At 31.0% G+C, this 24,602-nt stretch overlaps 3 protein-coding genes across 6 annotated transcripts; 1 reads left to right on the forward strand and 2 right to left on the reverse strand.

The window, feature by feature from the left end:
• Nucleotides 1-228: 228 nt before the first annotated feature.
• Nucleotides 229-10,951, forward strand: LOC117239720 (mediator of DNA damage checkpoint protein 1). Its single transcript, XM_033505518.1, has 7 exons — nucleotides 229-768; nucleotides 941-1,039; nucleotides 4,263-4,361; nucleotides 4,752-4,934; nucleotides 6,091-10,171; nucleotides 10,250-10,558; nucleotides 10,651-10,951. Exons 1-7 carry the CDS (start codon nucleotides 679-681, stop codon nucleotides 10,863-10,865), a joined length of 5,076 nt encoding a protein of 1,691 aa, XP_033361409.1. The 5' UTR covers nucleotides 229-678; the 3' UTR covers nucleotides 10,866-10,951.
• Nucleotides 10,952-11,471: 520 nt separating this feature from the next.
• On the reverse strand, nucleotides 11,472-12,918 carry LOC117239723 (nuclear protein 1). The gene is made up of 2 exons (XM_033505529.1): nucleotides 12,603-12,918; nucleotides 11,472-12,096 (listed from the first exon to the last, which is right to left on the reverse strand). Exon 1 carries the CDS (start codon nucleotides 12,813-12,815, stop codon nucleotides 12,606-12,608), a length of 210 nt encoding a protein of 69 aa, XP_033361420.1. The 5' UTR covers nucleotides 12,816-12,918; the 3' UTR covers nucleotides 11,472-12,096; nucleotides 12,603-12,605.
• Nucleotides 12,919-16,025: 3,107 nt separating this feature from the next.
• On the reverse strand, nucleotides 16,026-23,321 carry LOC117239721 (scoloptoxin SSD14-like). Of its 4 annotated transcripts, none has more exons than XM_033505523.1 (10): nucleotides 23,108-23,321; nucleotides 22,520-22,671; nucleotides 19,137-19,370; nucleotides 18,365-18,588; nucleotides 18,096-18,288; nucleotides 17,808-18,008; nucleotides 17,486-17,735; nucleotides 17,111-17,304; nucleotides 16,501-16,741; nucleotides 16,026-16,385 (listed from the first exon to the last, which is right to left on the reverse strand). In XM_033505523.1, exons 2-10 carry the CDS (start codon nucleotides 22,570-22,572, stop codon nucleotides 16,122-16,124), a joined length of 1,854 nt encoding a protein of 617 aa, XP_033361414.1. In that variant the 5' UTR covers nucleotides 22,573-22,671; nucleotides 23,108-23,321; the 3' UTR covers nucleotides 16,026-16,121. The 4 variants fall into 4 exon arrangements, with proteins under 4 accessions (XP_033361414.1, XP_033361413.1, XP_033361411.1 ...); XM_033505522.1 differs by lacking the exon at nucleotides 23,108-23,321 and adding an exon at nucleotides 20,620-20,819 and having other exon boundaries at nucleotides 22,520-22,648; XM_033505520.1 differs by lacking the exons at nucleotides 22,520-22,671; nucleotides 23,108-23,321 and adding exons at nucleotides 20,620-20,819; nucleotides 21,016-21,216.
• Between the last annotated feature and the right edge of the window lie 1,281 nt (nucleotides 23,322-24,602).

Consider the following 24,602-nt stretch of genomic DNA (forward strand, 5'->3'; position numbering starts at 1 on the left):
GAGAAAGTAATTGAGTGAGAAGTGCAAAGAATCAGCAAAAATTTAGTGTTTATTATAAATATTTGCAGTCATTACTCAAAAGGCCCTTCTCCGTCCTTTTGACTCCTAAAACCGTGTGCAAAATATGTACAGGTGACTAACAACCGCTATTCAGTTTTTTTCCCGCGAACAACTAAAGATACTTTACCGACACGGTAAGTATCTTGTGACCACTAAGAGCCTTACCGCCTCCACGGGAATTTGTAAACTTGTATATACAACCGTGGTCCCGATTCCCATTATTCCTATGTCATCAACCTTATATTTGTGTTATACATAATTAAATTACCAGTGGAGGGAATCGGCGAAAATAAGCATATGATAATGTTTATAGTACCATCACTGTGGTAGCATCCGTCATTTGTAGCGTACAATATTTCTCGTTCAGTGTTATTCGTACTAAATATTTAGTTATAATATTGTTATAAATAATATACCGATTTGTGCATTCATGTGTGGTTGTACGTGCATGTTTCTTGTTTAATCAAGCATTCATTGGTCTATTATAATTATTAGTAAATCCTCTAAGCATCTACGTCTTAAATGAGGTTATGTCACAAAAATTTCATAATCTTAAAAAAAAGGGAAATATTTAAAAACTACATATAACTTATGTCATCCAAATAAGCTGTCTTCAGAATGGATATCCTAGCAACTCAAATTTACGAAGATTATGATTCCACACCAACACAAAAAATTTCTTATTCTTCTCAACAAAGTGAAATAGTGGTAAAGATGAATCAAATACTTACGATTCCAATATTAATATTCTAGTAATACTCATATTTCATAACATTTTATTTTAACAATATTTATATTTTTAACGTTTTTCTAGACTAACATTGTTTCTTTCACTTCTCTTTTATTTTTCATATTAACTCTGTATTATTTTATGTTTTAGATTGGAGTGTTATCTATTGATTCTAAAACATTTCAAATCAAAGAAGGAATTACAAAAATTGGACGACATCCAGATTGCAATGTAGTATTAAATAATCCGGTGAGTAACCTTTAAGTAATCCTCTATATGTATATATATTTAAATCTCTTTATTTTTAAATGAACATACTCAAATGCTTATAAAGTATATTCAAATTAAATAGAAAAAGTGATCACTTTTAATATGCTATCGCAATAAAATTGCCAATAAAATATTTTTATATCATATAAATTATATTTAAACATTTGTACTTTTATCTTTCATATATTTTCATATTGTTTTGCTATGTATATGATATATTAAATAATGTAGAAATAAAAACATCATTATTAATCTTGAATTTATGCAATTTTAATATTTATGTAATTTAACAGAAATTTGTAGACAATATTCTTATAATTCTTCTCTTAATATATCAGATGCAGTATATAATTTATTTTCGTTAAAGTTAACAGAATTCCAAAAATCTTTTTGATCAAAATTTATGCTCCTACCCATCTGAATTTTATCTGATCCGGCAATATACAAATAATGAAATAACTTTTCATTTGGATTTAATCTTGGCCATTGAACACCACCAATATTTGACACCCTGATCAGTTTAAAAGATATACATATATAAAATATAACATAAATGGCTATAAGTAAGATTCTTTTAAATCATTTTAATATGCGCAATTAAAGATATTTACTCGTTTGTTGTAAATGATACCCAAAAATCGGTCAACATTCATTGCATTTTAATATCATCTGTTATTGTTGTGGGATGAAGATACTGAGTATCTACAACAAAGAATGCGTTGCATGCATGAGTCACACCTGTATAAAATATCAAATAAGTACACTTGTCTTCTTTTCCTTTTCTAAGTTCTAGCCTAGATAATATAATCTAAATAAGATCTAAATAATATACCATAATCGTTAGTAGTTCTACTTATGGCATCACTGACACTGTATGTGCCTCTGTAGATATATAATAGTAATATCAAACAGGTTGTCGATTAACTTTAGCCTGCATTTGGCAGGTTTCTCACTATCAACAACAAAGAATCTATCATTAGCTACTTGAATCAAGGATTGTATCGTTGTGTCATCAATTTTCTTTCATCCAAAGTAATGATTTCTTATGAATTTGGCAACTTCAACATGCTTTTCTCTAGGAAGGGTGTAATTACAATCCAAGAAATAACACCTCCTTGTAACTAACAATAATTACTTATCAAACATATATACTTACTTAATAATGGGTACATCCCCTTTATTTTCTATTACTTTTATTATACGATTTGGTATCGATTTATATAGTTTCTGGATATAATTTTGACTTAACGTATCCCATTCGCGTACAATTGCATTTTTTAATTCTTGTACGTGTCGATACTACTTTCCATTCACGTATACGCCGTGAACAAGTTCTGCCCAGCAATTTTCAATAATATTAAGGTCCGAGGAGCGTGCAGGCCACAGCAAAATAGATATATTATTTTCATTAAAATATGATTGGACCAATCTTGATGTGTATACAGATGCATTATCTTGTTGAAGGATGTAATCAGGTCCAGAAATGCGTACTGCATGATTATCTATTTCTTCTTTTATTAAAATTTATGTATCGGACACTATTCATTCTCCCATTGATGAACTTGAAACTTGTCTTGCCGAAATAACTCAAACCATCACGCTGCCTCCTCCCATTTGTCGTCGAATTGCTGACATTGTCTCTTTTCTTATGTCATGAAAATAATATTGGAACTCATCAGGACCATCCAAGTTGAATCTTTTTCGTCTGAGGATAATACCCTTCTCCATTTTTTCCAATACATTCTTTCTTTTGCAAAGGTAAACGTTCTGCTTTGTGTTTCGTTGTTAACGAAGGTTTCTTTTTCAATTTTAGCCTCTTAATGTCTTTGCAGGATAGTAGAACTCGACGAACACTTGAAACACTGGCACTAACACTAGATTTTTCCATTATTTGCTTTGTTGTTAACGCGAGTTGCGTTAATACGAGTTGGAAACTACACGCAAAATTGCTCGCTTATCACGATCGGACGGCGACGGGCGACCAGTACTTTTCTTTTTGCCGTAATCTTTAACATTTTTTAAGAAATTGTGTATTACTCTAAGACTTCTTCTTCTTACTTTCGATATTTTTGCTACTGATAACTGTTGCTGTTTTAGTTCAAGAATTTGCTTTTTTGAGTTTTATTTTTTTTCGCGTCCCATACTTACAAATTTATTGTTGTAGAGTGTGTTATCATTTCGACCTTAGTATGGAACAGTTTCTCTTTGTTGTATACAAACATCTGCGACATTGTGACTTAATCCTAGCAAGCCGCATATCCTAAGCTCATAATGATTTGATAGTATATGTTACAGACGAATAACTTTACATGTGTCATTGAGAAATTAAAGATAACACACCTGGGTTATTTTTTTGACGAGGAGTGTACAAGTACCCGATTTTGTTTCTAACCGGAAAATAGGTATAGTTCTTTAATGAGTTTTCCCTGATTAAAATGTATATTAAATTATTTGATTATAGATGATTTTAATTTACATAGATTTGATAAAAATATATTTTTGAAGGCTAAAGATAAGGTACTATTAGAAATATTAAAAATTGATACTAATAAAAATATCGAAATATGAAATTTTATTTAAATAAGGCTACCTATTAATACAAATACATATTTACTTACATTTGTCTTGTCATTATTTCAAATTTAATCAAACAAAGAAATTACTCAAAAATTCGATACAAACATATATTGATGCATTAAAACAATTTTGTTTCTCGTATAAAGTTTTTAGAATATCCTTACTTAAAGCTGTATAATAAAACGGAGTGAATCTGTTCTGTTCGTATTTTCTACATCCAAACTAATCATATTTTTTGAGATAATATGATTTTTGCATAAATTATATTATCCGGTATTCACGGAGTGTACATTAAGATATGACATTCCTACATGATATGATACCTGATAACGATGACATAATTAGAAAAATAGACGTAGATATGTAGTTTAACAATTTTATAATTATGTATGTTCCTTATTTTCTAATTCTCTAATTCTAATTATCCTACGCAATGGATTTTTGTAGCTAAACCAGGTCAATTAATTTTATTGTAAAGAAAGTTCTCTAATTAAGTCATCAATCTCTCTCTTAATAATGGGCATAACATTTCGAACTAACAAATAATATACTAAAAATAAAGATTATCGTCAATATTAAAGTATTAAATAACGACTATAGACAAGCAAATTAATTTAATTTACAGACGGTATCAAAGAAACATGCGGAAATCGAAGCTAATTGTCAAGGAACTGAATCGTGGATTTGTGACCTGAATTCATCTAATAAAACAAAATTAAATAACGTAATGTAAATTTTATCTATATGTTACATTTAATTGATTCCTAACAACAGATACATTAGATTAGATCTTAATTTAGATTAGATTAGATTAAGATGGTAGTTGTTATTAGCAATTATTTAGCAGGTACTTAGTTTCTCATTCAATTTAATTCGGATTGCACGAAAGTTATTCATTCTTGTTTAACATCTGAAATTACTGAAACTAACAAATCAACGTGTTTAATTATATATTCAATTGAATAAAGTGAATATTCAATATTTCTGTTCAAAGATACTGGATATTTGCTTTATCTGCTTTGTGCATATTATTTACCGATATTATTATTAACTGACATAACAAAATTTCAGCATAATTTAATGTTTCTTCTCTTTCTTTCTTTTTTCTCTATAGACAATTCTCAGGCCAAATCGATGCTACGAGTTGAAAAATGAAGACGTGCTGGAGTTTGGCACGGTCCGGGCAATTTTCAAAATCTGTCGTTCGATGGAAGATTCTTTAGTACCAGAAACCCCAGCGGCAAATCATCAGAAGGCACAGCAAACGATCATTCCAGGAACACCTGACTCGTCATTTGTAATTATCATTGATTTCGTGATTATATGAATCATTATATAAATATATTATAAAGTATATTATCAAATGCAAATATATTATAGAGAATGTCACAGATATTTATGCGGAATGATATCAGCATATTCTGTGAATAGAAATGAGAAAAAAATATCATATAAACATATAAATAATTAAAACTGTATACCAAATGGTTTTTTTATTGTTAATGGATAAAGATAGCTTGACGATATCTCTATTAATTCCAATTCAAAATGTTGTCCGGTTTTATAAATATTGGATTGACTTCTATGAAGAATTTAATTTTAAATGAATTTCCTCTTGATCAAGGCACCTAAAACCAAAGGGATGCAAGTGAAATTTTTCCGATATCGAGGAAATTACGTTTGAAATTCAAATGTTCTAAAAAAATCTCACATAATGTGAATATAGTGAATATATGGTATCATGTTATTAAAATTTAAAAAACAAATTAAGTTACATATATTTAATGCTTGTCACATGTATAGTAAGGAGCATATATGCAAGTTTCTAACGAATTTTATCTTTTAGTTTATGAATTGTTGGATATACGAAAAATAATGTTATAATAGAACGAACTTATTATATTTTACTTAATATTATTATTTACTTAATAGTCAATTTTTCTAGTCTTTAAATGAAGCTTTTATACAACAGTGGATTACTTAAATTATTTGTAAGATTAAAACGAATATTTAACGATTTAACGATCTGTTCTTGATTCGAAAATTTCAAAAATATCACTTGGATTCATTTGCTTCTAAATGCCTCAATTTTAATGGATACATTTCTAATGTGTATAATAAACTTATTACTTAATATGCTTAATATACTTATTTCCTCGCGACTGAATTTATGGTAACATGATGTCTGATGAACTTAGGAACCAAAGAACGGATCCTTTCCAGCATTCATTGTTAAAATTTATTCTCATTTGGCCATTATATCAAATGAAAAACTTTTCTATTATTTTGTATTTTTGTTATAACTTCTTAATGAAGCATATGTACATGAGTCCATCTTTATTTTCACTCATCAGATATGCTAGCGTTGCTTTGTGGAAAAAACTGAAAGATTTACTATATATTATCTCAAATATAAGTATACATATATTAACAAATATGTATTCTTTATGTAGGATAATTCATCCACTGTGGGAAATGTCTCCGTAATTCCTGCCACTCAAGATAAGGAGGAAAAGTCTGTATTTCGACACCCGACGTTACCTCCGAAGACCGCTACTAACAGCACTCAGAAAAATGGCATTCAGAATACCTCTATCGACGCCCAAGATAACTTGCAAAACTTCGATGTAGAAGAAAAACAAAACGTAGGTGAATCAAGAATTAGTATATACGATATGGAAACACAAAATTTCTCGTTTAATTTCCATGATGAAACGGACGTTGACATTGAGGATATTGACACTCAAAAAATTTGCATTTCGCGCAGCATCAAAAACCTTACAAAATCTGTACAGGAACAAAAGGTTGACATGCACGATATACAAGCGCAAGCAGAAGCACCAGAAGAAGTTACTGATATTCATGATATAGAAACGCAGTACGATATAAATATTCAGGATATGAAAATATCCAAGAAGATTAATACTCATAATTTAAAAACTCGAGATAGTGACAAACTTGAAGCAACACGAATTGAAAAGGAAGGAAATTTAACGAATGAGGTGAGAAGTAATGTTAATAATACAGTAGTACAAAAAGATAAGGGTAATGAAAGCACATCCAATCCTAATAACACTGATGAAGGTGAGAATCAGAATAAGAAATTGCCAGGTATTGAGAAAGGTTTGCAAAACCGTCTAGAGGAAATTGAAACAAGCGAAGATGAAACTTCGGAACTTGAGATGAGTCGAAATTTGCTTGGTCCAAAAGAATTAGAAGATTTCATTGAGGATGACGATCTGTCTGATGAAGTAAAATCAAAATCACCGACTTTAATAAAAACTTCATGTGTAAACAACAATTGCGATGTAAACAATAAAAGCACTGATAATGAGAACATATTTGAAGCTGCGACACAGGTCAATAAAAGTGACGAAGATGCCTTTAGAAGCCTAAGTGAACGTAAATACACGTTTCAGGCGTCTTTAGTAGATGATGACTCTGATCATACCGACAATGAGGCTGTGTTTCAGAGGTATTCGCACAAAGATAGTCAAGAAAGTAAAAAGTCTTTAAACAATCGAGTTTCTGATAGCGAAGATTCAATTACGGATGAAGAAGGTCGTTTTACAGAAATAGCTGTGAAAATGAAACAGGCTGTAGAATTTTCGCAGCTTAATAGGAGTAAAGAAATAAAGAACAGTGCTAATTCAAGTAAAGACTCTGATGATCTATTTGATATGCTTACTCAACCAGTAAATCGGAAGGACGAAGATTCATCGCCCAAATCTAATGAAAAACCAAAAGATAATAAATATGAAAGTGAAGTAGATTCTAATAGCCCAACGCAAGTAATTAATAAGAAAGAAATGAAAAATAATATGGAAATAAATGATGTAATACAAACAAGGGAACTCAATGATATAACACCAACTCAAGTTCTTTCAACAAATAAATCTTCCTTACGAGAGGCTAGTTGTACTATTTCAACAGGAAACAATAAAAAATTTGATAAAGAAGATATTACTGAAATAGAAGACAATACACCTACCCAGATAATTAACACTAAAAAGAAACCGTTAGACGTGAGCAATAACGAACCTCCTTGTTCTTTAGATCCTTTGGTATTAAATGTTACAGATAGATGTAATATTGAAGACATCGATTATGAAATGGCATGTACTCAACCAATTAATGATATCGAAAAGCAAAAGTCTGTATCATCAATTTCTGGTAAGAGAAAAAACGAGTCAAACTTTGAAGCATTGGCTAGAGTAAACTTAGATGATAGCGTAGAAAGAAATTTGAAAGCAATGTTTGCAGATATAAAGGAAGAACGTATAGAAGAACAATTAGAAATATCAACACAAGTTCTTGAACATGTGTTAGAATCGTCAGATTGTGAGAATATATCTCCCACACAAAATCATAAGTCTAACGTGGACAGTAACTCATTGACAGATAAGAAAGCAATGAAATTATCAATATCGAACTCTATACCTACAAGTTCATCAACACCTAAATCCATACCTAAAAACCCAGTAACTTCAAAATCTGTATCTACAGATTCATCAACACTTAAATCTACAATTAAAGATTCATCAACATCAATATCATTAAGAGAAAAGAAATCAAAAATATCAAACATAGCTAAAATGATTCAAGAAGAAACTGATATATCTAAAAATGGTACGAGTAAATTGAATAAATATTCAAAGAATATAGATGATCAAGCATCGAGTACATCAATCGATTGTGAGCAAATTCAACAAACCTCTAAAGCACTACAAAGCGACGATGAAGATATATTAGCTGGTTTACCTGAAGTTAACATTTCAGGTACTTTATCAAATCCAGAAAGTCCCACATCAACAACATCTTCTGAATATAGAATAAATATTAATCATAACCGGGGAAGACAAACATCTGTAAAAATTGCGCCAAGAAAGAAAGAAGCTTTACGAAAATCGTCGCGAAGAACGTCTACTTGTAGAAACATGGAAAACGCTGTGTCTTATCATACTATTAGCGAGCCAAATTCTAGTAATATTTCGGAAACTTCTTCAAATTCGTATACAAACAATTTCGATATTAATAAGATACCTGTTTGCAAACATGATGAAAAAGGGACTAGCAGAAAATCCAAAAGATTGATAAAAAAGACAAAGAATTTATGTAAATCTAAAGAAAGCGATTCCTTTGTAGAATTAAAATCGGTAACCTCTATTCACTCGCAAGAAAAAGCGAGACAAAGTCCTCCTATTTCGAATAACAGAAGAACTCGTAATTCTAGCAAAGAGAATACTGATCGTTCGTCTGTTTTTCAGGTGGAAAAGGAAGTACCGGTTGAAATAGCACCCGCTGAACTTACGAAAAAAAATGTATCAAACGCGTCACGCGTTAGAAAAAGATCACTTAGCACAACGGATGCGATTGATAGTAACACTTCGAAAAAGCGCAAGAATGAAGTTAATGAAGATAAGCCTGTTAGTAATAAAAGTAGAAAGAAGAATACAATAGATGATGAAGGCAATTCCGCAAATGTTGATAAAAAAAATTCATCAAACAGTATAAATGGTTCGAACAATAGAAGAATATCAAATGAAGCAAGTTTAGATAAACAAGCAATAGTAAGAGTCCAAAGAATGTCTCTATCTACTCCAACAGAGTCGATATCAAGTACTCCAACTGAACTGGTGAATGAAAGCGATAACAATTGTAAAATCAGACAAAATCGACTTACAAATGTCATTTGTGACATTCAGACATCTGACAGTCGAATTGTTTCAAGTATTTCGAGTAACGAAAATTACAGAACTACCAAAAATGTAGAAACACGAAAAAATCCGAAACGAAAGACGACAAAAAAAACTGAGCTTGTAGCGGACGACATTAGTTCTCAAATTGGTGAAGAATCCCAAGAGATAGAAATGATCATGAACAGTGCGCTCAAAAAACAAAATACCGGTTCAAATATAGAAAGAAAGGAAGATACGGAAAGAAATACAAGTACCAAAGCGAAAAATACTAGGAAACGTGGAAATACGGATATTAATACGGATGTAGATAACAAGGAAATCAGCAGTACCTCTTCCATTTTATCCGAATCTGATAACACACATTTTGAAGTGCCTACATTAAGGAGCAAACGAGCGAAGGTTTCCAAAAATATTTCAAGTATAATTAGTACTACGGTAAATGAATCTACAAAAAGAAATGGCAAACTATCGATTAGATTAACTCGAAGTCAACAATCAATTGTGGATTCTTCCCTAGAAGAAAGCGCAGAAATGATCGCAAATCAAACTACTTCGAATAACAGTGCGAATAAAAGGAATAATTTCAGAAAGAAACAGCAAAAACAGACGACAGGAAAGACTAAAAACAAGCGACAAAAAGAAGATTTCGTAGAAGAGACGTCTATTTCAGAAACTAATTCCAGTATCGAAACTACATCGGTACTTTCAACTCCCAATAGAACACGTAGAAGCATGTCTTCTTCATTTGCAGCACAATCACCATTCAAAATAAAGCATAAAATCTTATTTACGGGTATTTCAAGTAACGATTATAATAAATTGTTAACAAAGTTGGGTATGTATCCGATCTGTTTGCAGAAGAATTATAACTAAAACTAACCATAGTCATAATTAATGTCCCTTTTCTTTATAGGTGCATCTCAAGTCGAGGATCCGACAAAGTGCACTGTACTGGTTACAGACAAAGTTCGAAGAACTGTTAAATTTTTATGTGCTTTAGCACTACCTGTACCAATAGTTTCAGTCGATTGGTTGATTAACAGTGGAAAAGCTGGTCGTTTCATAGAATTAGAAAATTACATATTGAAGGACCTTGCCGCTGAAGCTAAATTCCGCTTTAAATTAGGAAAGAGCTTAGAAAAAGCAAAAGAACATAAACTTTTAAAGGGATACACACTTGTCTTAACACCGAACACCGCGCCGCCACCACTAGAATTAAAAAGTATGTTTTAAAACTAATAATTTATAGACGTGTATTGTATTTAACATATATATCTTAGTTCTTTATACTTTAAAAAATGTATTTTTTTACAGATATAATCATTTCATGCGGCGGTAAAGCCTTGCTTCGACCACCACCGAAGTTATGGCCTCAACAATCAGTGATTATCTCTCCCAAAGAGGACTTAACAGATGCAAAGAAATTTCTTGCAAAAGCACCTAAAACTGTTACCGTTCAGTCGACAGAATTTATATTAACTGGCATTTTAAGACAAGAATTAGAATTTAATGAGTTTAAGTTAATATAATTCATTTTTCAATGAAACAAGAATACTTGTGTTGAAAAATTGTGCAGAAGTTATTGATACATTTCTCAAATATTTTTACAAAAATGCATTTGTACAAAATAAAAAATATATTGTGTGATTCGTACATGCTTAATTGTATAATACATATACATATAGATATACAGGGTGGTTGGTAACTGGTGATACAAGCGGAAAGGGGGTGATTCTACGAGAAAAAAGAAGTCGAAAATATAGAATAAAAATTTTTTGTTTGAGACTTTGTTTTCGAGAAAATCGACTTTGAATTTTCGCTCGGTACGCGTGCACTTTATCACGTCTCGTTATAACGGATCTCACTGTAGATCGTTGTCTCGATGGAAAAATTAAAAAAAAATGTAAAAAAAAATTCTTATTCTATATTTCCGCTTGTACCACCAGTTACCAACCACTCTGTACACGTACATATTAATAATTGATATACATATAAAAAAGGAAATTTTCTTTACATCCCTCTTTCAAATTGTTAATATAAAACATAATGTACATTTGACACCTATTTGTAATGTTTGTGTTAATGTTTAGTGTGGGTATAGGTCATAGATTTGAATTAATACTACTTAAATGTTTTTTTTAATAAATATAAATTTTATTGTTCACCAAAATTGTACAGTCACCTTTTTTATCTAATACTTCAACTTTCTAGTAAACTCAAAATTGCTCTTTTGAATATAACAAAAATTTAACTTACAATATCTTGGAAAACAAATGCAAGTGAAAATTTCTTCGATATTCACATTGAATAAAACGTTTACTATTCACATAGTAAAGTAAATTTCTAAATTGAGCAATTGTGTTTCAATACCAATGAAATGAAACATTTATAACTAGATGCACTGTACCTAAAAAATTTGTATAGTGTGTGAATCCAATACAAATATTATTTAATTTCTTAATCTATCAAGAGAAATCCAGGTTCAGGTAGTTCTGGATCGAGTAGTCTAGAAGATAGTCATACATATATACCCTATAAGTTACAACATAACATGAATAAGAATAATGATTATGAAATATATATTTGTAGTAAGTACTAATTATCTTAGCCTAAGTGAGCATTTATGTTCAGTGACTAAATGCATTACTAAAAATAAAGGAAATGAAAAAGTCGTTTATTGTATTCAAGGATGTTCAAAAACTTCAATATGTTGGAATTGACAAATACTTTCTTCAAAAATTGGACAGCAACCCTGAGTCTGAAACAAATAATAATTAAATTATTAAAAATACGAATGATTACTAAAAAATGATTTTAATACTAAAGAAATATTTACAAATAAAAACTATTCTTCAAGGCATTAATATTTTTAAAAATACGTACTTCATATCCTTATACATACATTCTTCATTCATATACGTATTTATTATCACATAAAACAAAAAGCATGTGTTTAAATAGGAAATGAGTCATCTCTGAGATATTGCGCAGCGATACAAAATCACAATACAACAATATTTACAAACCATTATAACATGCAACGAAACGCGAAAGAATTTTAACTTTCACCGAGTTTTAATTGGACCGAAAAATATGCGCTTTTGCGACTTAAAATTGCACGTAGATAAAGAAACAAGAGTATGTACAAACACAAAAACTGGGCCAAGGTTGCGGACCATTCCGACAACACTCGAATCAATAACATAATCAAACAAATATATTAAATTAGAAATTATGTCATAATTAAGTGAAAAATTTTTACTTACTCTTTATGCTTTGGTCTTTCCAACATTCCGTTTGTTGTGTTCAGAATTCATTAATTTGGTCAGGATCTTTCTGGAATGGCCGCACGGATCGAAATGATTTGTGTGTGCAAGAGCCTCGCGTTTGCTTCGCTGTTTTCCACTGTGACCGGTAAAAATATGCTTGTCGTAATCGTAGTTGAAGTGTTCGTATTCGTCAACGTAGTAGTCAGACATAGTTCTTGGTTTCCAAATGCTTTAGAAAAATAATAGCGTAAACGCAGTCAAAAAATCTCTCTTACTGTGCCTCTCGCAGGTTTACTTCGAATTATTTGGACGCAGTTTACTACACTTAGTTATATAGGCTACACAAGAATTACTGCGCAGGCGCAGCACTCAGTAATGTCTCTAGTATATTCAATGCCTGGTATAACAATCGTTTTAACGAGATAAATTCCTCTCTTATTTGCATATTTTCTATTGTAGAACAACTATCATCCAGTTTAAATGAGATAAAGCATATTGTAAATTTCCTAATATATTGAAAAACGTACAAGTAACATTTCAAGAACAAAACATGCATATTAGAATTTGAAATTTCTAGAAAACACTTAATGTTTTCTGTATTACTGATTGCAGAGATTAATAAAAAAGATTAGCTGTCATCAAAAAAAGTTCCATTATCTATTTATTAAACAAACAACTCTATATCGTTTTGAATTTCTTACGTCTTTTACGTATGTATTTCAAAAATGAATATCGTTGCATATGCGAATCATAATATATGTATAATCTGAAGCAAATCTTTCAAAAATTAATGTCATCAAATATTGTTCATTAAAAATTTATAAACAAATTTAAAATACGTAATTTTGTAGCATAATATAGACAGCCCTGATAGTGTATCATCTTAGCTTGGCAACTGAATATATATTCAACAGTCATTTTATATGTACTTTCTCAGGCATTGTTCTGAGTTTCAATAGATTTGACATTATGTACTACTTTTTAAAAAATACTTTTTTACGTAACAGATATTAATAAGCACTGGATTTATGTACCAAATCTCTATTATGAAACAATCCTATGTTTGGCAACAAACAGCACGTTGATCTATTACGCACGCGCAATCGGCAGCTTGTTACATTGACTTCTAGGGGTATCCCTACCATTGTAAACGAAATGTTTCACAAAATTCTGTATATCGCTGATATATCTCAAGAGAAGTGAGGAAAAGGAGCAGTACAAAAATGTTTGCATGGGGCGTGGTAAAGCAGTTGATATTAAGTATATTTTGTATGCTGCCTTGTAAGAGTCTGATGTAAGTTAAAATGATAAGGTGAAAAATGCGCAGTAGAGTATCCATGTTGAGAACATTTCAGGTTAACTGTACTTGTACGTATATGTATCTCGAATCCGATTGATAACGAGGTTCAAATATAGACGTATGAATTATCAACCCATTTGATTATTACTTGCCAATTTTGCCCAGCATGTAAAAAAATACATGTATATATGTGATACATATACGTCTTATAACAGTGTGTCTGCACATGTATCTACGTCCCGCATTTTCGACATACGTGTCTCGCAACGCAATTACATACATTTACACATCTGTGTTTATTTACGATTATCATGAAGCACATTTCTTCTAATCTTAATTACTTATCATGCACTACAAATTAATTTCTTTTTGTTAAAAAAGAATATTCGTTATATTGAAGTACATAAGGGACATTGTTTTTCTAAAAAAAAAAAAAAATAAGAAAAAAGATAAGGATCATAGAGTCAGAGAGGAATTTTACGAATTCATACAGTAGGATTTACAATGACTTTTAAATTTTGTTTCACTTTATCGACGATTATTGTGATTCAGCTCAGAAATATAGTGTGTCTTTCAAAGTTGTCAATAAAAAATGATTTAACCATCACTTGTAAATGTATCGATCAAAACGGTCACATTCAATTTTAGTATTTGAAGTAAATTCAACTTTTATGTTACTTTGTAACGATAAAAGGAAATACGAATGTTTTCTACTGCATGCACTAAAAAATTTGCTCGTAGTATGTTAAATAAAAGATCAATCGAAGCTACCAGAAACTATTGACTTTGTGAAAATATAGTCCATTGAAAGGATGTCGCATACGTGTGAAATCCCGTTAATCGATCTGAACTTGTTACCTCAGCGCACAGCTAGAAATATTGAAAAATAATATGTATGTAGTCGTTTATTCCATCGCCGAGTCTTAAGTTCATTACATATAGATTAACGACATCTACGTTATGAATATTTAGCATTATACGTTCATTCCGCGCATAAAAGCAGACGTCTTATTTAGATGAAATATTTTTATTATTTTAAATCTTTATTATTTTTTTAGAAATTTTCGAATTAGGTTGAAAATTACTTTCTACGAGTTAATAATAATATTGAATACTTTAAACAAATTTAGATATACTTCCGTGTTATTATAATTATTCTTTTTACAAAAGTATATATCTAGACGCTGGTATTATAATTAATCCTTTATTACAAAAACTTTCTAGAAAAAAATTTTATAACGGGCAATATCAGAAATATACAATATATGAAATAAATTTCACAAAAACATTTCTAGAATAATTAATATATGTAAGCTGAATGATGTATAAATTTTGTAAATATAAAAAATGTATTTATGTAGTAATGTACAGATTAATGACTCATTATTTATATATCAGCAACGTAATTGGATGTAACTTTCGCTTCTAAAATACTTATATGTATTAAAACGAATTATCAGTGCATGAGATACATTACGAGAAGTAATTAATCAAAGACTCGAATATGTATGGGATGGATGTTTTTTGAATATTTTAGAACATATTGATGTAAAATATAAAAAGAGATTAAAATAACTTCCAAAATTATGTTTGAATTCAGGCTGATTTCACTACGTGATATTTTTAACTGGGAAGAATCGCACTCTACGAAATTATTAAATTTATTGTCGTAGTTTAATGATTGCTTAATAGTAGAACACCCCGTATTTCTGCATGAATCGATAGTACTAGGTAGAATCTAATTCGATCGGATAAGAGTTTACTACAAACTTCCTATATTGTGATTATTCATTGAATCAATAAGCATAATTAGATCGCGATTACGTTAAAGACATAAAAAAATACTTTGAACATTCATGTAGCATATTTCATAAGTTAAACTAGATCGAAATGTAATTAAAAAGAAATTATAATAATAATAATAAGAAAATGATATTAAGAAATAATGTGTGTAAAATATTTATTATTATTTATTGAAGAACTTTAATTTCGCACAATTCAGCGTAGAGAAAACATCACATAACAAACATTATCATGGAAAGTTTCTCTTTCAAAAGATTTTTATATATTTTGGTGATTAAACGTTGAAGAGTTTAATACCGCGGGAACTTGAATAACACTTATTGCGATCAGTCGCCAGAACAGTTCAGCAATTTATGTATATATCTATATATTAGTAGGTTCACCAATGATCATTTGTTTTAATTAGGAAGAATTTAATCGACTCCATACACGTCTCCTTCTTTCCGGAAGTCCGCATTCCCGTATACTGTATTGTTCTTAGTGTAAATGATGCAAGCTACGCTACCACGAATTCTGTAACGAGCAGTCTTGTGGCCAATCTTTTTCAACCCATCAATTATTTGCTTTGGCACACCATACTCGTATGACACGTTTGGCGGGACCAATTGATGATGTATTCTAGGAGCATCCACTGCTTCCTTCACTGTTTGGTTCATCCATATAATCTTAGCCATTATCTAAACATAGAAAAGTTGAGAAATAACACATTCACTGGATTAACTTTATGTTAACACAATCTTTATGCGATGTTTACGAAATGCCCGATAAAATATTAAATTGATAAATGTTAACCTGAGAAACTGTCGTGGTGATCCTAGTACCACCAGAAGCACCAACGACCATTCTTACATCATCATTTTCATCGACAAGGATCGAAGGTACCATAGATGACAAAGGCCTTTTTCCAGGAGCGATATTATTGTTCGGACTAGGTGGAATACCGAAGTAATTAATTGCTGACGGTATACCAAAATCATTCATCCCATTATTCAATAATATTCCAGTACTTTCGCTAACTACTCCGCTTCCAAAACTGATAAAAGAGGCAATTATTTAATTTATCTATTAAAAAGTGACACGTTGAATATTAAGTTTAGTATCAAAATTAGTTATTAAATTTGTTTGTGTATTAACTATAAAAATAATTGAGCCTTTTGCAAAAGATCCTGTTTACATAGTAAAATAGTTGAATTATTATTATTAATTAAAAAAATAAAGTAAGAACTATTTAAGAACTATTATCAATCATAATCAATTCCAACATAATAATATTGAAAAACTAGAACTACTAACGCAAATTACTCAATTCACTACTGTATCTTATGAGCTTTTTCTCCAGAAAGCCTCGCAATTAATGAAAACTTCCATCTAGAAGTTTATTAATGTTAAAAAATAAACGTACTAGAAATTGATACTACTAGTAGCTGAGACTGCGTCCCCATTTGGCGCTAATACTGAAACATGAGCAGTTCCTTGATCCTTCGCGCTGCTCAACATGCGCGCTCCATAATGCGCTGGATCATCCCACGTTTTATAATCATCTATCATCATTTGTGTTTCTTGTGCGCGAGTCTTCGACATTAGGTTCTTTGTTAACTTAAACAAGTAGAATTACAATGAAACGTTATGTGGTTACTTTTGTATGATGTTCTTAAATCTAATGCGCATCTCTTTTAAAAAATTTTACTGATAGAGTATCAGTATATCTATAGATCTCTGATAAACTACCGGAATAACAGAAAACGTGTTTGTTCATTAAATTACGTCGTTTACTCACTTCTTCCATGTCGACAAATTCTTTATCGGCCATATCATTTCTCAACGCGTACGCATATTTAAACGTTTCTATCATTCGATGATACGTAAGTGCGGTTTTGTTAAAATCAGCTAAGCTATCAGGTGTAAAATTAAATCTATCAAAAATATTTAAAATGTAGGTGAGAAGTCCTCCACTAGCGGGTAAATCGACTGTAAAAAGTTTCATTCCATTGGAGAGACTCGACTCAAGTGGTTCATCCCATGTTGCTCTAGAGATAATTTCAATAAAAAGCTCAATGGTCGATAATTTGTATTTTTTTAAGTACTTTAATGATAAATACCTGTAATTGTTTAAATCTTTCATTGTTATTATTGCCCCTCTTTCTTGTAAGTCTTGTACTAAAAGTTTACCCAATGTCCCATTGTACAATTCTGAGGCTCCCTTCTCTGCGATTACTCGTAAAGTTTTGCAAAATACTTTGGGCCTAATAATCGAACCTGGTTTATAAAAGTCGTTCGTCTTTGGATCTACAAATAATTCCCTGAAATGGAAAAAATCTAGTGTTTTCTATCTTCAAGCTTATAGGTAATTAATTATGGAAGTTATAATACGTTTTTCGAATTATTACTTTAATACGTGATCCTTTAAAATATTTTTTGCATTATATCTGAATCCATCGTGTTGAACTTTTGTCAAATTATATCCTTCTTCGCACAGTTCGATCGAGGGCCTGAATAAGTCAACCCATGGTAATTTACCGAAACGTTGATGAGCTTCCCAGTACCCTGCCAATTCCCCAGGAACAGCGATAGCCAACGGACCTAATGAAATTCGTGAACATACAGATTTCATAGTCTTTTACTTATTCATTAAAAATATAGGAAGTGAACGCTTTACTGGTGAATGCCGCCTCTTTGGGCTTCCCTTGGTACATAGTAGCGTTTGCAGCTAACGGAGCACGGTCTCTTGCGGTTAACGTGTATGCATGCTTGGAGGCTTTATCGTAAATTGTCATAAAAAATCCGCCCCCAATACCCATACTTTGCATATTCACGAGACCATTGCAAATCATTGTAGCTATGGTCGCATCCACTGCAGAGCCATTTTTTTCTAGAATTGATCTATGGGAACATGATATATTTATTTAATAATTCAGTCGTATATTTTAAGACATAATGCACAGGCTGCGGATGTTTATGCAAATTTATATTTTTATGAACACAACTAAAGAAATGAAACCCGCGCGAAGATTTGTTTCACTCACCAGATATAATGAATATTACACTTTTGATATTTTATATACCTTTGTCTATTATCTACATTGTGTATCTTAAAATGTCCCATGAATGTATAAACATCCACAAATATAGTAATTTAATTTAAAGTATTGAGAGCAAAAGTAAACTAATCTTTATATTCAACAAACTGAGTAATTCGCGATATAAAATAAATGTTGACATAAGATATTCAGTGCAATAAGTGATTTCGTTGTTATCTGACTTCAATTTGAAAAAAACTGAATTTTTCCACCTTTGTATGATTAATATTGGAATAGATTAATATTGGAATAAAAAAAAGCTCACAGTTAAAAGCTCGCATTCAGAAAAAATGTGGTCTACTCCACTTTTGTTCTTAATGCCTCATATAATAGCAATATAATTTTACATACTTGCCAATGCTAGCACATTGTGCAGCATCTGCACAAACGGCACCACGTTTAAAAATTTTTAATTTGCTCCATGACGGAGGTAATAGTATTTCCGGATCGGGTGGTACATCTTCGTTTTCTTGAATTTCTATGTCCCTACTGGCTCCATAAATACTGCAGATTGCTATTATTGAAACAATTACTATGGCTAATATCATTCCTGCTATTATAATACTTCTCGCATTAATGTAGGACCTGAAAATAATAAATAACCAAATGAACTTAACATAGGAAATAGAAAAACCATATGTTTGATATGAATTTATGGAATAAATAAATAATAAAAATATTTTTCGCAATTTAATTAATCTTAAATAAATTTGTTTTAAACAAATATCATCTAGACGATTTGTGATATTTTATACTTACTATGTAATATATATAAATTTTTGTGAAGTTTCATCAATTTTACTAATTTTTAATACTTTTCACTCAATTTTGTTAATCATTATTTATAGTTAACTATTATAGTTAATAGTTAATAGTTAGATAACTATTAACTATTAACATTTAGAATTTTTAATTTTAATTAAATACAAAAATTAAAATCGATTTTAATTATTCTAAAGATAGGTGTTTATATAATTTTTTATTATAATAAATTTTATAGAAAAATTATAATACAAAAGGACAAGATATTTTATAACTTTTTATGATGCTTCTTTGCATTTTAGTTGCCGGTAGCACAAAAAAATTGGTGGCTGTAAGTGGCTGTCAATAGGTGAAAAATTCTGTAACGTAAGCAATTTTTATAAATTACTTATGCATAAAATGAAATATACTACAATTTTTGCAGTAATGTGTGACACACATATTATTTATAGCATGAATATATAGAATATTGATTAAAGGTATCTATAAATGAATCAGCATAGTGAAAGCAAATTCATTACGAAGGTTATGTGTAGAGTGCTCTCTGTTGCTAATCTAGAAATCTACATGTACATATAGAATATTTTAATCTGTTATTTAGAAAAGACAAATTATCTCGTCATTCAGACCTATTATTTCTTGGATATAACTTTATTACTCATAGATCCTCTATTTTTTAAATGTATTACTTGATTTTTACGCGTACATTATATTATATTTACAAAGATTAGCAGATATTTGTTTGCAAAGACCAAAATCAAACTAATTGAAATTGATTCTTCTTCATTATCTTTTAATTTTATGGTTCTTTATTATTTTTAGCCTATGATAAAAACTTGTTGGTGAAGGGATGACGCGGTTAACAGGCTGATTTAAAAATTAACAGTTACAGATTTTTCAAATAAGTCTATATACATATTCCATGCTCATCTGCATAAACTACTTAATATCTATCCATCTACTTTTTGCAAAATTTATATAAAACAGAAACGAAAAATATTAGGCTTAATTTTAAACAAATTGCGACGCGCAATTCTCTTGTTTAAATTCACAGGACCTGAGCAGAACTCACTTGTCGATTCGCAGTGTCGCAAAGAATCTTCCCGCTTTGCTACGATGAGGTGAATATGAACGCAATAGCCGAGTTGTTCCGACATCGTCCGAACCAACGAAATTTCGTTTATCGTTACTGTAATACTGACGAACATCGTCAGTACTAGCGTATGCGGAACTGGTACTGGACGAAGGTGAGGAAGTCATATTTTTTCGCTGCTACAAAGAGGAATCATAAAATGTAATGGTTAACGATCTTGTTATCGACCAATATCGACAATAACCGTTACCAAAACATCAAACAACTGTCGCCACCTTTGGACGATTCGGGTAAACACGTCGCGTTTCGAGGCTACACCACCTACCACTCACGTATATCTAGTTTCTGTTGTTTAGCGCATTATTTGACACTTACCGTCAAAAACAGACGATTTTTTATCACCATTCACATTCAACTTTTCTCACACGGACCTTCGTCTCGTTTTGTCGAGGATTCTTGATGTATATCGTTCATGTTACGAAAGAAATTTATCCATCGATAATCGTGCGTAAAATTAACCGTATCGTCGGAAGATGAACAACACCAGCTGACCGGAGAAAATCAATTCGAGTTTGCGCGTTTCACACCACTGGCACAGAATTGTTCCATTCGACGTGTAGCATGTACCATACACGATTTCAAAACGTTAACAAGTAAGGTAAATAACCATTGCAATTTCAACATCTTTACGATTACTGACAACATTCATTCTACGTTTTTCCAATCATTCAAAATTAAAAGATCGAGTAAAGTTTTAAGTAAATTTTATGATTTAAATGACAAATAACTGTCACAAGTTAAAGTCTTTTACAATTATTGACGATAATTATTCTAAATTTATCTAACCTCTTAGAGTAAAAAGGTAAAATGTAAACTTTTAGTTGAATATTACTTAAATGACGTAAAGGTTAATAGATATACGTATCTACATGCATATATTTATAAGCTACTACAACGAAATAATTTAGTAGTACTATTATCTTCCGTATGCCATTATAGATTATCAGGTTTTTTGATGATGAAAGAAATTTTACTACAAGTGAATTTTGAAATTTTTAAAGAATAAAATTTATTATTTAATATTTAAAATATACTTTTAAACTATAAGAAGTATAGAATACTCAATAAATACGTTACTTTATATACGTTCATTATATTACGACATTAAGAGTTCCATATTATTTTACGACATAGTATGTATTTGCTATCTGGAGGACTATAAAAAATTCAATAGAAATCGTGATATCAATATCGCATCTCTAACTACCTACACAATAAAAATCTACAAAAATTATCAGTGACAATATTTATAAAATATCTATTTAATCTTTATGTCGGTTTTTATTTAATCTTTATGTTGCCGCTATCATTCAATATTTTTACGTAACAAAAAGAAAGATTTGCGTTATAAGAGGAAAAAAGAAAGATAGAAAATAAAAAAAGAAAAACTCCTGTAATACGACAGTACTTAATTAAACATCCTTCGGAGAGTCATATATCTGGGTCATAAAACAAGCGAGGTGGACTATCGGGAAGTGGCATGCAATTGTGACAATTTATGGCTATTATAGGAACCGCTAAGCATTATACAATGTGATTTAGCAAAAACAAGTACACACAAAGTAACGAAATTGCACAATATCTTTGAGCAACTGCTCCGTTTATTTCGTTTCTAACTTTTATTGCTTGGTCATGTTCATTGATAAAACGTTAGATTAACTCATTGGAACTCAGTGTCAGATAAAAAGTGTTATACTTAGTAACAAGAACGCCATAATACGCTCAAGTTTACTTTTTTCTTTTATACGGAACAATATTTTTTACTCGAAAAATATTTTTTATTGTAATGTTTGGTAATACAGATCGTTTGTGATCTTACCTTAATTCCTTCCTCGACTCCTCTATTTCCGCTAAGCTGTGTCTCCTCGTCATCTTCTCTACGGTTATATCTTCTCAAATTCAACGAACTTTATAAACACAACGTTCACCGATCGTCATTCAATAGGACTCATTTGATCGCTTCGTGACATCCTGAGAATTCAAAGAGTAATAAATGACAATAACGTCGCCATGACAAGAAGATAGAACCACGTGTCACATGTTAAAAATACTCTTTCATACATATGAGGAAGGTAGCGGCTCGCATAAAGATTGTCTGACATATGTTTAAGGTAACCACACGTAAATTTAACACGGAAATAACGTGAAAATTACTGCACATGATTGCGTGATTCTAATTTGAAACAATTATCAGTTGAAACGTGCATATCTTGCAATGAAAGAGTCCCATGATCATTACATGCGACCACGAACTCAATCAATCCTTTATAAAACACGAACATTCCGCTATTACTCCATTGTTAAAGATAATAACAATAACGATTTCTGATACTTTTAACGCGACTCACAAATAGAAAATTGCCTTTCGTTACGTAAAAACGTACAATATGTTATTTATTTTAAATACCTTTCTTGAACATCGTCTTCTTTTTTTAAAAATTAAGTTAATCGTATCATTGCCTGTTTCTCCTCTTGTTACAGCGCGATTATTCACTGATAGGATAACGAGATACAAGAATAATTTCACAGTTTCTTCATAAAAGTAGATCGACGTTCGACCGAGATCGCGCGGGACACAGAACGCGTGTCGCTACGGCACACGATTTATCACGCAGTGCTCTGCCCGGATTGCCGGCTTAGCTCTCGACGAAAACATTTCGAAACGCGTTCGCTGCGAGGCCCGATCGTAGCAGAGAAGGGATTGTTGTTTCTTGCTCGCGCGGACGAATTTAGTTCCCCTTATTTCAATTTTAGGCCAAGGGGGACAGGGTTATGGTTCAGACGACTTTGAATTCTAAAAGAAGGCCTTGTTTCGAAGTTACTACGTGTGCATCGTTTTTTCTCTGTAACCTCGTTGCCCTCTTTCGGCGTGAAACACTCTCGCGATAAGAAAACATGCCTCTTTCGATTCTGAAAGATGAGCGTGGGACAAAACAATATAATTCTCCTCGAAATTAAAATATTCATCAAAGAAAATTTCACATTAAAAATATTCCTTTGTACATGTTTGTCGTTCTTTCGGAAAACGAAAGAACACTCCTAGCATCTTTTACTTCTGTTCTAATTTTGAATATTTGATATTTTCTTTTTTTTTGTATTTCTTGAGATAATTATCGTTATGGTTACTGAAAATAATAATTACGGAAATAGATTAATCCTTTGAAATGCATCCTCGAGTTCTTTATCGAGAAAATCATGAATTTACCTAATCTAAATTTATCTAATGCTCCAAAATAAGTAGACATAGAACATTTTTCAAAATACCGATTCCATCCTATTATGAATCTTCTGATCATTAGATTATCTAAAACTTTGAAAAATTTGACACGGGCCGTTTTTGTCGTCAGCTCCTCAATTATTCGTGAAATAAATACTTTGGGAAGGGAAGAATAATTTTGTAGTGTCTCGTGGTAGATCTGTCACTTGAAATTCATTTTGTGACCTGTTTGATCGGATAAACAAGTTTGGAAAGTTAGTTCCAGTGGCCGCTGGCATGAAACGGAGGTGATCTTGCAAATAACCTTTGCTAAAATTTATTATAAGTTGGTCGACCGAAACTTCGGCACGTTGCTCTAATAACGATTCGAAAAATGTTACGTTTAATGGTATCGTTGAGTGCCTTATTAAATGACGAACTGTAATATTCTGCGCAATGGCGCCGTTGCTACTGAAGTATTTGCTAATAACATCCAATCGATTTTTTCTTTTCTTTAACAAACAGATAAAGATAAGATAAAGGAGAAGGGTGAATTGATGGAAATAATGAAGATGGAAATAATTGTTATTAATGATCATTTTTAGGATATTTACTAATTATGGTTTGACTCAGTTTGGCTTATTCCATTATTCTCTGATTTATTATAATTTAGTATTCAGTAATTTTTGATGGTATGCTATGAATC

The sequence above is a fragment of the Bombus vosnesenskii genome, unplaced genomic scaffold (assembly GCF_011952255.1).
Source record: "Bombus vosnesenskii isolate JDL3184/JDL3185 unplaced genomic scaffold, Bvos_JDL3184-5_v1.1 scf7180000014105, whole genome shotgun sequence".
NCBI classification, from domain to species: Eukaryota; Metazoa; Arthropoda; class Insecta; order Hymenoptera; family Apidae; genus Bombus; species Bombus vosnesenskii.